Source organism: Narcine bancroftii, chromosome 1, assembly GCF_036971445.1.
Source record: "Narcine bancroftii isolate sNarBan1 chromosome 1, sNarBan1.hap1, whole genome shotgun sequence".
Lineage (NCBI taxonomy): Eukaryota > Metazoa > Chordata > Chondrichthyes > Torpediniformes > Narcinidae > Narcine > Narcine bancroftii.
In genome coordinates, this window is record NC_091469.1 from 79,269,058 (window position 1) to 79,282,651 (window position 13,594).

Here is a 13,594-nt window from a genome sequence, read left to right on the forward strand (position 1 = left end):
TGGGATCGTCATAAAAATATTAGGAGTGTTAAAGGCTAAGAATTAGGAATGTTAAAGGCTAGAAATTCATGTGACAGGAGACTGACCTTTAACCATCAAGTAAGGTCATTAAGCTTGGTTTAAGCTTGGCTCCTGTCAGTGACCTCAATGGGTCTCTTACTCCCACTCAATTTTAACCTTGTCCAGAGATCCTGCAGATTCCATACATCCTTCCTCCTTATCACCACATCTAACAAGACCTGTGAAAAACTAGGGCCCAATGTTGTGTATTTCTTCAAAGGTCTCTAGTTAGAGCATTTCCAGCTGCAATAAGTCTCTTCTTTAACCGATGATAGCAACTCGTGATGTTAGCCGTAGTTGAAGCTTCCCCTCACATGATGTTGCTAGCTGAGTGCTTCAATTATATTAATTAGCAGGCAGCAAGCCATTGGCACATTGCCAATGTTCTTCACTTTATGCATTGCCAGCTCAATGCCCAATTGCAGGGTTGTCAAATATAGAAATTTATAAAATTATGAGTGGTATAGATAAATGTCAAATACTAGGGGGCATAGATTTAAATTGAGAAGGGCAATGTTTAAAGGGGATGTGCAGAGTGTTTCTTTACATAGTGTAGTGCCTGGAATGCACTGCTGGACAGAAATGGGTGGAAGTCGGTACGATCGAGATATTTAAGAGGCATTTTGACAGGCACGTGAACATGCAGGGAATGGAGGGATATGGATCATGTGCAGACAGATGGAATTGTTTAATTTGGCATCATGGTCAGCACAGACACTGTAGGCCGAAGGGCCTGCTTCTGTGTTCTATGGACTATGTTCTGTAGCTTACATAGTTTTAAAATAGAACAGCTTCGATGACAAAAACAGCCCTTTGCATGTAAAACAATCCATGAGAGAGAACTAGAATTACCAAATTATGAATTATCTTATAATATTGACAGATCTCAATGATTGACAATTTGCCATGGAATGATAAAAATACATCCTACAAGCCTGTCCTGATAGAGCAGCATTACTATACTATAAGCTCTTATTTGAAATACACTGGGACATAAACTATCATTTAAAAAGACAATTAAAGCTTCCATCACAATGTTTTGGTGGGCGTCACTGTGGCTAAAAGACCAAATACTGTCTTTCTCTTTTTTTTGTCATTCTGTGCAACTTTCTACATAAAAATATAGTTTAATGTGGAAAACTAGTGCTTATTTTATCTAGAATTTACATTTACAGGCAACAAATCCCTAAAACCCTCTTTACATATATTATACCAGAATCCATACTAAATTTCTCAACAAACCAGACAAGGCTTTTGTTTATATCTTTTTCTCTCCCGCACCTTTCCCAACATATATTTTCATACACATATTGGAAATGTCAGATTCTCAACAACATCAAAACTTAAATTACAAGACCCAATAAAATAAAATGATAAAAAGAAAATACACATGGAAACAGTTAAGCCAAGTTGGCCAAATTTCTTAAATTATGTCCAAGCCACGAACAGAAAGAATAATACTGTGAAATCACGGTTCTAGTTATAAACAGCATTAACCAGCATCTGATTGTTAAAACTTACCCCCAAAACAGATAAAAGAAGAACGACCTAACTTTTGTACATTTTCTGACCGGTTCCTCAAAGCTCCAGGTCAGGTGCAGTATTTACATTCTTTAATCGGTAGCGGTGAAAAAGATTCTATTTAAGTGCAGGACATCCCTAGTGTTGCAGTAGTGATTTTTTTTTCCCCCCGTTTAGAAGTCTCAAATGTACACCTTATGTGCCTTTGTCAGAAGAGAGCTTTGTTCCAAGCGCAGTAGCAAGTGTCAGCGACCACTGTCACTTGGGGATGGCTGAAGAGTCTGGATTAAAAAGCTCCTTGTAGAGAGGAGGGAACAGGCTGTTTGCCGTCTCTGGGTGCAACAGCTTAAACGCTTGGAGCTTGTCAGTGTGCAGGTTGCAAAGTGCAGTTAAAGTTGGTAATCTGGAGATCAGCTAAGAGAAGAGTAAAAAAAAACAACACAATCTTAAATAATGATTTCCTCATCCATTTTGATGGTGTCAGTATAAATCAAGCAGGAAATCTGAACTAACGTTGTGAGATATTTTTGACACTGAAGTTCCCAGGAGAAAAGATGAGATGCCGTAATGCAAATTGATGCCAAAGGTCAGATAAGTGGGAGATAAGAAACCCCATAATAAAACATCATATGAAAATTAATGCAAATCCAATTCAAAATTCTAATAAGCAGTGGCAGACAGATATTGAATTTAAATTTTTACATTTTACTGTAACAGGATGCTTCATAGAAGTGACATCCAATGATTTAACCATCCAAAGGGTGGTTTTAATCCTGGTAATATTTTAAGATAATAATACAGTAAGAGTATTAATTAAATATCCTGTTATATATTTATTCTAATTTCATTGTTTATTGACAGGATAAATTTCATACCATGGTCCTTACTGTATCATAATAGAACATTGATTGGTACACTAATCTCTCGAGAATGTACTAAAATCTCTCTCATTTTCAAAAGCAAAAAAAAAAATGGAGCTGTATATACTGCTGAGCATTTTGGAATTATTGAGAAACATTACTGTGAGGCCGAGTCTGTTCCATTTGTACTCGCAACAGATCATATCAAGGATCCTCCACATTTCCAATCCTCCCTTTTGATCAACAATTACCTTTGCTAATGTGTCATCATCCAGGTGATTTTTCTGAATCACATGCTGTAGTGCAAAATAAACCTTTTCCTGTAGCTTTTGAACCTTCCTAGGTTCCATCAACCATGGTCGATCTACAAAATATTGGGAGAATGCAGAAGTACGGTCACAAAACTCATTGCTTTGTTACGAGCCCAGCGGACCCCAAAACCCAGCAGCAATAGACATTCACCAAGACAAGTATTTACTTAAACAAAAGTTGTTTTTAATTATTATGAAAACAGAATCAAACTTTAACTTTTCTCTATACTTAACTAACCCAAATTAACCCCCTTCTAATTCTAAGCGCACGTGTATGTAATGTGTGTGTAAATTTTAAAAAAGTTCTTTGGTTCATAGTTCAATCTCACTTTTCCTTCTTCCAAGTTCTCTGGATGCAGGCAATTCTTATACTGTGCACAGAATTTAACATGTATAAAGTTCACCAGGCTTTGGTGCTCGAAAGGTAAATGTTTACCACTCAGAAAGGTTCTTGTAGGGGTTTGCAGAGAGAGATTTGTCGTTCCAGGATTTCCACAACATTAGTCATCTCAAGGTCTTGCTGATAAAACTTGCCCCATCAGGGTTTTTTCAGATGGTAACCTCTTTCTTCAGGCTATCACAGAGTTCCTTTCTGTTTCCCTTATTCCAAGAGAAACATCAGATAGATAGCACTTCCAGCCATCCACTGCTCTGGAACTTTCTGTTTCCAACCAGCTCTTCCTGGCTTGTTTCAGCTGTCACTGTTCAATCTCTTTCAGTGCCACATATATTAGCTGAGATGGCTTGTCTTCTTTCCCTCTCTCTCTCTCTCTGCAACTGCCAACTGCCAGAAAACCCATGTGACTCTCTCACTTGCAAAACCCCCCACCTTCTTCAGCAAACAACAGGAGTTCTCCCCCTTGGTGAAGCTGTTGTCTTGGATAAACAAAACCCAGGAGTGACTTTTCTGAGAGCACTTTTCAGAAATGTCCCTGGCTCTGTAGTTATCCAACCATCCAGCCTGTCTCCAATTCCAATTAATGGTCTGTTCATTTCATGATGTCATTTCAATTAGCACCTACTTGTGAAATGTGCATAAAAGTCTCCAAAAAGATCCTGCAATGTAACTGAATATGAATTCTTCAGTATTTCAAATAAGATCTGTTTTAAAATGTGTGTATGTATGTAACCTACTCTAAATTTTACCAAATTCGCCCAAATATTTATCCTCCATTACAGCTTTTAAACTGTGAGATCCATGTAAAGAATTAATGAACGAGACCATTCCGTCAGAAGTTTAGGTCTGAAAAAAGGTTTCATTCTTATGTATGGTAGGTAAAGACTCTCACCTGGTGATATCAGAACAGCAGCTGAAAACAGAGCTATTTCTTCCTCAGTCAGTTGAAGGGAGCATAAACTCTTAGCAAAGTCAAAGACAGCACTTACTAGATCATCACATCCTGTATGAGGAAACAAATACCAACCATAAGGTCAAAAGCACAGAGAATGCTTACTTGAAGGTGCATCTTCATCAGTATTGCTATACCATTTTGTGTAGATGATGTTCCAAGATTTTATCAAAAAATAATTTTTATACATAAATATTGAGATCGATACAAAATCAAAACTCTTTAACAGACCATCATATGGCCTGACAAACACCAGCACTGAATAACTTACAAGCTAGTGGAAACTATGTCTGGTTAACAGGCCAAGCAAAAAAAAAAATAGTGCACTGGAGTGTAAACTTCATTTAACTTTTGAAGAAGATAATGGCCTAAAGTTTACAAGACAATCAAGGTTTACAAAGCACCATTAATGTCAAAAAGCAAAATGACCTGCTTCTCACATTGTGGTGATACGTAATTACACCACTAGGTCACCAGGGGTCATCCCGGTGACCTTGTATATAAAGCAGTCCAGAGCTACAGTCTGCCTTATGGGTTTGTCTTGCAGAGAGACAAGACCACTTAGTACACATATTAGTTTATTAAAGCTGTCTTATACTCGCACTGTTGGTGTGGTTATTGTCAGTACAATTTAATAAACTAATGATATCTACTAGGATGGAAGCTGCTTCTGCTCCTACATGCATTCTTGACCATCTAGAGACTCTTCCTGAGGAATGGAATCCGGGGACGACCAGCACGCACGTACATCCGAGGACAGAGATGGCGAGGGACCGCTGTACTGGAATCGTGGTGGAATGCGGGGAAGACCACAGAAGTACGATAGGGCAGGTAAGAAACGACCAAGAGCCCTGCCTGCCCGTGGGTTCACCAGAACAGGCGCTGCCGACCCTAAACCCCGGTCCAATCAGAAAGGGGCCACTACAAGCGCCGGTGGAAGGATCTCCACGTCATGCTCCCGATCACCACATATGTGCAGAATTCCCGACCACTCCAGAGCCAGGGAAAGCAGACACTGCTACCGTCGCTCCTCCAGCAGCAGTTTCCCCAGTACCACAGAGACCTGATGCTACCACTGGGATCCCCCCTAAGCCCGCTGCAAACGTCCCAAAGCCAGAGACTCTGCCAACAGCCCCAAGCACCCAGGTTACTCCTCCAGCAGACACAAGCCCCACAGAGGCTCCAACTGCAGCTCCCAGTACCCCAGGGTAAGCCCTTGCTATACCTAAGGGACCAGAGACTGTGGCTTAGCCATGTGCTGTGACTAGACAGGCTGGAACTTGGCCCCAGAAATCCTGGAGCCGGCACTCAGTTCGGCCGCTGGAAGAGATGCTTTCTGAATTACATGGAGGGTGCTGAGGCATTGGATAAAGAGCTATTAATGCTGCTGTTAATGCAGCTGGGAGACCACCCTTTCTCCCTTATACAGGTCCTACCAAGAGGCAATGAATGAGTATTTTACAGAGGAATTACAGTGAGGGGCATAGTGAACTCCACTCCCGGTACAGGCTCATGACCAGCTCACAACAAGTAGGGGAGTCTGCCAGAGACTTTATACTCTCTCTGAAAGACGTGGCGAGAGGCTGCAACTTTAAAGCAGTATCAGCCCAGGAGTATGCGGAGGACCTTATTAGGGACAGAACTGTTGCGGGCATATGGTTCACTGAGACGAGACATTGATTGCTGGAAAAGGGAATGGTGGGGCTAGATGAGGCAGAGACTATTGCAGAAGCTTTAGAAAACACCAGGAAAGAATTGGAGGAGTACTCACAGGGCCCTGGGGCTGGGACAAACTAGCCCCACGAAAAGAAAAGTCTGCTGCCTCACAGGAATCCACAGCAGCAGCAGCACAACTTGAGGGTCCCAAGTACTTTTTCTGTGGACAAAGAAAGCACCCCAGAGCCCTCTGCCCTGCCAATCAAAATGTCTGTTTGAACTGTGGAAAACGTGGGCATTATGCAAAAGTCTGCAGAAGCCCCAAGGCCACAGCCAAGGCCCATTCTTATGCTAATGAGAGACAGGAAAGCTCTTCTTTCTCCACAAACAAATAAGAAGAAGAATGCCATGTGCAGTCGGCCATCTTGGACAAATGCTACAAAGCAGAGGACACAGTCTTCAGGAGATGAATATGACGCCAAGTACTATCGAATGGAAGGACATGAAGGATACGCCAGACTTGCTTCCCTACGCATGAATCAGGCGAGTCCACACAATTTATCTGACGCCACTGTGTGCATCAAAATTGATGATGTGAGGGTAAATTGCTTAACAGATAGTGGAAGCACTGAAAGTTTTATTGACCAGGGGTTAGTCAACCGCCCAGACCCAGCCCATATGTGCCCTCTCCTAGACCTCCCAGTGCCACATACGCTGAAAGCATTAAAACGGTGTTTGGGACTGTTCGCTTACTATACCCAATGGGTCCCCAACTACGCCAACAGGACCCGCCCACTTATAAAAGCCTCAGTTTTCCCACTGTGCCCAGCAGCCACCAGAGCATTCAGGGACATTAGGGACCATATCGCTAAAGCTACGATGCGGTCCATAGATGAGTCGATCCCATTTCAAGTAAAAATGGATACATCCGATGTGGCTCCGGCAGCCACCCTAAACCAAGACGAATGACCGGTGGTCTTTTTTTTGCGAACCCTATAGGGGTCAGAGGTAAGACACTCAGCAGCAGAGAAGGAGGCCCTAGCTATTGTGGAAGCAGTAAGGCACTGGCGACATTATCTGGTGTGCAAACACTTCACCCTTGTCACGGACCAACAGTCTGTGGCTTTTATGTTTGATAACCAGAACAGTGGGAGAATTAAGAATGACAAAATCCTGCACTGGCGGATAGAATTGTCTACATTTAACTACGACATTCTATACCACCCCGGGAGACTTAACGAGACTCCGGACGTGCTGTCCAGAGGCACTTGTGCCATCCTTAACCACATGTCCCAGTTGCAGAGCTTGCACAATGAGCTGGGGTACCTGGGGGTGGCTAGACGATTTCACTTCATTAAAACCCCAAACCTCCCATTTTCAGTAGAGGAAGTGAGGTCAGTGAACAAGAGCTGCCCCATCTGTGCGGAATCAATTTTACTGGTCAGACAAAGCCACCCTGATAAAAGCTATCAAACCTTTTGAGCGCCTCAGCCTCGATTTTAAAGGCCCGCTCCTGTCCAATAATAGAAGTGTCTATTTTCTAAACATAATAGATGAATAATCCCGTTTCCCCTTTGTAATCCCGTGTTCTGATGTATCAGTAGCCACTGTTATAAAATGCCTGCAACCCATCTTCAGCATATTTGGGTACCCAAACTACATACACACAGACAGGGGCTTCATGAGCACAGAGGTACAGCAGTACCTGCACGAGAAATGGACTGCTACCAGCTGCACTACAAGTAACAATCCCAGGGGGAATGGACAAGTCAAAAGGGAAAATGCCACTATCTGGAAAACAGTCCTCTTGACTTTAAAAGCAAAAGACCTGCCTATTACTATATGGCAAGAGGTGTTGCCAGAAGCCCTACACTCTATACGTTCTTTGTTGTGTACTGCCACTAACATGAACCCACATGACCGTATCTTTTCTTTCACAAGGAAAGCCACGACAGGCACAGTGCTGTCTAAATGGATGATGACACCGGGACCTGTTCTCCGGAAGCACTGTAGATCCCACAAAGCGGACCCGCTGGTGGATCAAGTTGAGTTGAGGCACGCGAACCCTCAGTACACCTTCATCACATTCCCAGATGGAAGAGAAGACTCGGTGGCCACCAGGGATCTCGTGCCGGCCGGATGTGTGAACAACGCGGAGGAAACACAGATCTCTATGGATCATCAAGGACCGCAGCAGCAGTCACTAGAACAGTCGTCCATCGAGTCACCCCAGAGGACTATACTACCCACCTCGGAAATCAGGACCCTGGGTACGCCCGCCCCACAAAATATCACCCTCCTAGACTTGATGGCAGGACCTAATCCCATACAAGAGGATCCCCAGCCCACACGACCACATGGCCATCTAGTACTTCCCACTCCCACACCTCCACCAAGAAAGGCCAAAAGACATACCGCACTCCCCACCCCTATACCACTACCGAGGAGGTCCAGAAGACAACGGAAGCCACAAAAAATGTTGGACTTACGAACTTACAAACAAGGGAAGGAGGACGGGGGTGGGGGGGGGGGGGCGGAGGGGGTGGGAGATAACGAATTTTTTTAAGGTGGGGTCATCCCAGTGACCTTGTATATAAAGCAGACCAGAGCTACAGTCTAGCCTTCCGGGTTTGTCTTGCAGAGAGACAAGACCTCTTAGTGTACATATTAGTTTATTAAAGCTGTCTTATACTTGCACTGCTGGTGTGGTTATTGTCAGTACACATATAACAAAGAAATGAGGTTTTAGAGGAAATTATTTGCATTAAATAAACTCGTTGTTGCCATACACAACAGTCGGAAGCACAACAGCTTTTATTTTTTTCTCTTTACCTCCAGGTCCATAGGTACAAATTCTTTCTCTTCTGGACATTCTTGATAGAAATCCAATGGAAATCCTGAGAATCCCTCAACCCTCTTTCCCCAATTTCTTCCCTTTATCCATTCTTCACTTAAATGTGATCAAAAAGACAGAATTTTTTGCAGTGGTGATTTTTCTTCCTCCTTTGAGAAGATTGAGGACAACTTCTTTCCACTCTAGTTTTGTGTGTTCTAATGTAATTGATCAATCCAAAGTGGCATTCACAGGCTTCGGCACATGGAACAGGTGAAGAAACTGGGTAATTTGTGAGCTGATGTGCTCATTCTGCTGTTTATTCAGGGCTTTTGGCTGCCCCAGATACATGTACGGGTGTTTCTCAATACTATGGTAAAGGCTCTTTCTCCTTTTTTGGGCAGCCATAAGCCAAAGATTCACAAGAGTCAGTGAAGGTGTTGCATTTATTTCATGGAGACTTTATGCACATCCTTGAATCTCATCATCTATTTGTTTGGCAGTTTCATCTTGTGACTGTGCTTAGAATGGAATGGTAGAAAGCGTGCAGAAGCCTTAGTAACTCACTGAGAGCCATGCAAATGCAGGTTCATCAGTGCTGTCACGATCATCTGAAGCCAAAATCTCCAAAGCCCCAACCCGTCGAGAATCAAAAATAAAGTTAGTTATCAGGGGCAGATGGTAGTCAAAGGCTGATGGCAGGACCATTTCAAAGGCTTCCTTAACTGTAGTTCTTTTCTTGATGCAATCACCCTTGGCTGCATCCTACAGCTGGTATGCAGAGGAAGTTAAGTTTGCACATTTGTAAAATTTCAAAACACGAAGATTTATGAAGCTTTGTCTTACCGAGGGCTTTGAATATTTGCATGCCTCCATATTTTCCCTCAAAAAGGACGGTGTTATTGAGCGGGTTAAAGGCACGGCACATTCTGACCAAAACCACCTCCAAACATCCTGAAATACAGAGACAGCCGAGTTTATCAGATTGAACAATGGTTCAAAAGTAAAACAAATATTTAGAATGCAACCAACCTAAATTATAGATGAAGCCGTAGTTATGCAAACTCCCAAACTACCAACTTTTACTTTGTTTCCTAAAATGAAAACTCAGCTACTTAAGTAATGGAAATCTTTTCAATTGGAACTGTTGCATTGTAAATTAAAAATGTACAAAGTATTTAGAGAAAAAAAATGAATGATCAAAAATTTAAGGTTCATAGTTCAAACCCTGGAAGAGAGATGAAACAATGAGCGATGATATCCTATCACATGAGCAAATAGGTTTACAAGAGGAAATGTATAAATAATTCCAAAGTCTAAGGAGATTGGAGTGAGGACTGGCAGCTGGAGATCAGTGGGATGGAAACATGTCAATCCTGAGTGAGTACAGGAGGAGGTGGTGGAGCTTTGGTCAAGGTGGAGATGGTAGATCAGTGATTGGATGGGGTTGGGAGTTAAAGGAAGATTTTTAGTTGAAGGGGTGCAGTTAAGTGAACCGGATGGCGAGCTCTGGTTTTAGTGCAAGGGAAACCTATTTGTGGTTGGATCTCAGCGTTGCATTCCACAGGCTGGGACAGACCTATGCAACTCCTCCTCATGAGGCTGCTTCAACACTTCTTGAAGGCCTATGAAATCTGCTTCTCACTGAATCAACCATGGATGTGACTGGACTCAATGGGTGGTGTGAACCTGGGTCTCCTATCTGTACTAGACTTCAGACAATGGAGGGCTTAAAAGGAAATTTTTTATCCATGCCGGTGATTTTCCTTCAGGTTTTATTTCTCATTGCAATTAATTTGTATAATGCACCAAATATTTTTTAAATTTAGTTTTTACTACTTTTTTTCAAATTAAACATACATCAGCACCTTCTGGCCCATGAGCCCTTGCTGTCCTTAACCTACAATAACCACCACTTAACCTACAATTCTTGTATATTTTGAAAAGTGGGAGTAAACTGGAACACCTGGAGAAAAACCATGCAGGCACAGAGAGGATATACAATCTCAAACCTGTGTCAATGGCATTGTAGTAGTGTTGCATGAACCACTATAGCTGCCCATATCACTTGATTATCTGTTTCTCATCTGGTATTTCTTACAGAGATATAGTTCCTTGCCCTAAGGTACTAATTATTAATGTTGAGGATGCTATTCAAATGAGGATAATAACACATATGAAATGGACCATCCTAACAATAGGTGGTGAATAGAGATTTGGACAACCAAATGTCCTCTCTAGATTGATTCATTGAATCATACAGCACACAAGGCTAATTTCCCCTTCATGCCTCTGCAGCCCTCATCAATCAAAATTTCCTGCATTTGCCCAATATCCTACAATTTCTTTCAATTTTAAGTACATATATCATATCTTTTTGTAAATGTTAAATCAGCTCCCATCGCCTTTTCAGTCTGCTTTTAAGATTTCTACTGAATTTATCTGGTAATGCCTTTATCTCTGACAATTTGGCAACCAACTAATTCAGCACTTTTGGAGAAATTAAACAAACCTTTTTGAGAGAATGTGGCATCAGATCACACTTGGAGGTGCATTTATTCCCTTAAATAACATAAATCAAACAGTCTTACTGACTATTTTCTGATATGACTTCAAATTAAAGGATTGAGTGAAAAAGCTATTTTTTGTTCATGCTAAGCCAGCAGAATAATTGGGTACCCATCAGATTTAAAATTCCATCTTAATTTTTATTGAATCAAATGAAAAATAAAAGTTTGAAAACTGCAAGCAATAATCATGAACGTGTACTTTCAAGTCACTATCTCCATTATCTTGACATAAGGTATTTGAAAAGGTCTCACAATGGTAGGTTGATCCAGAAGGTACAGATGCATGGGACTTGTGAAGAATTGATAGTTCAGAGTCAACTGGTTGGCTCATAGAAGACGGAGGGTAGTTATGGAAGGGTGATTTCCTGGCTGGTGGCCTTGATCAATGGAGTTCCCTATTGTTCGTGATATTTGTAAATGAGTTGACTGAAGGAGTTGGAGGGTGCATTAGTAAGTTTGTAGATGACACAAAGATTGGTGGAGATGTAGAGGAATATATATTTAAAAAAAAACCAGCAGGCTATAGATCAGTTCAAAATATGGACAGAGAAATGGCAGACGGAGTTTAGTTCATACAAGTGAGGTGTCTGTCATTTGGTATGCCAAATGTAAGGGGAAGTGAGCAGTTAATGGCAGGATTCTTACTCTTGGTGTGCAGTCTAGATCCAAAGTACCTTGAAAATGGTCATAACATTTGATAGGGTGGTAAAGAAGGTTTATGGCATGCACTTTTTTCTCATTCAGGGCATTGAATACAAGAGTAAGGAAGTCATGTTGCAGCTATATAAAACCTGAGTTAGGCTACACTTGCAGCATTGTGTGCAATTCTGGTCACCCGCTACGGGAAAGATGTGAAGGCTTTGGAAAGGGTGTACAAAAGATTTACCAGGGTGCTGCATGAATTAAAGGGCATGAGCTATGGGGAGAGATTAGACAAATTTGGATTGTTTTCTCTGGAATGTCAAAACCTGAGGGCAGACATGATGGTAGTTTATAAAACGATGAGAAGGATAAATAAGGGAGACAATTAAAATCTTTTCCCAAGGTGAAAAGGACATGCATTTAAAATGAGGGGGTGGGGTTTGGAAGTTTAGAAGAGATATGAAGGGCAAGTTTTTTTTAGAGAGTCGGTGGCTCCAATGGGCTGGCAGGGGTAGTGGTGGAAGCAGATATGATAATAGCATTTTAAGAGGCTTCTAAATAGAGGCATAAACATACAGAGAATAGCGATATATGCAGTATATCATATGCAAGCAGCCGAATTTTAGTTTAATTTGGGCATCATGTCCAGCCACAGACTTCATGGGCTAAAAGGCCCTGTTCCTCTGCTGTACTGTTCTACATTATATTACGCTTGGCTATGCATATACATATGTAAAACAGTTGCAGCAATTAATACCTTATTGACATTGCCCTTTAAGTACCACCTACAATGATATTTAACCAAATAAAAACAGAGTTATGCATTATTGAAGTATATTTGAAACCCATACCTGATTTGAGAAGGAGAATTTGATCATTCTGACACAAGTCCATAAACCCTGTAATGCGTTTGGCAAACTCGACTACGTACTGAATTGCATGCGTGACCTGAATTGCACACTGCTGCCATATGACTTCCCTCACCTTTTGAAAGAGAAAAAAAAGATACAGTAATGGGAGAAGAGAAGCAAAATTGCACAGAATATCTTGCGTGTACCAGAAACATGCCAAAAGAAGCAAAGGCACTTTGAGCAAAATACAAAGAGAAAGATGTGTTATTGTTCCTGAACTCTGCTTTGACTTTGCCAACAAGTCTTGGCAAGATGTACTGGAAGTGAGTAGGGGAATTGTGGTTTGAATTCTATCAATAGCAACTTTTGACCATAGTTTCTACCTATTTATCTATCCACTTTCTATGACATTCTCCTTTTACAGCTTTTACATTTTTGGGCCTTTAAAGAAATCGGTAAGGTTCTTATTGCCTTTACTGCTTGATTAAATAAGCACACTATTTAAACCCATCAATTATTTTATTGTGACAGGAATGACCAAAATTTATTCTGAATTTTCAGATTCCCCCTTATTTTCAAAAAGAAACAAAAAAGTTGAAGATGCTGGAAATGAAAACAGAAAATTCTGGAGATATTCATCTGGTTTTGCAGGATCTGTGGAGAGAAGGAAATAAAGTTTATATTTCACATTGATAATCTTTCACCAGAACCAGGAAGAGTTAGAAACATGCTTTAAATTGCAGGAGCAGTGGAAAGGTGGCAAGAACAAAGAGAATATCTGTGATGAACCAGACTTCCCCACTCTCCCACATTTGGCACTACCTCTCAGTGAATCATCCAGTCACCACCCTAGGTCTCCATCCTATCACAGTCATTCCCATTGCTCCCTCCACTACTTTTCTCCCACCTTATCTGCAACTTAAATGTTCTTACTTTCCAAT

General features: G+C 41.4%; 1 protein-coding gene across 1 annotated transcript in view; it reads right to left on the minus strand.

Annotated features, from left to right (window-relative positions):
• Nucleotides 1-1,107: 1,107 nt before the first annotated feature.
• The window catches only part of rorb (RAR-related orphan receptor B), a 106,367-nt gene continuing 93,880 nt past the window's right edge, over nt 1,108-13,594 (minus strand). The window contains exons 7-11 of the mRNA XM_069896554.1: nt 12,654-12,786; nt 9,437-9,544; nt 4,042-4,152; nt 2,693-2,805; nt 1,108-1,995 (exon numbers count right to left, since the gene is read on the minus strand). Of these exons, the coding sequence (XP_069752655.1) occupies nt 1,840-1,995; nt 2,693-2,805; nt 4,042-4,152; nt 9,437-9,544; nt 12,654-12,786 (621 nt within the window). The 3' untranslated portion in view covers nt 1,108-1,839. The remainder of the gene's footprint in view (nt 1,996-2,692; nt 2,806-4,041; nt 4,153-9,436; nt 9,545-12,653; nt 12,787-13,594) is intronic.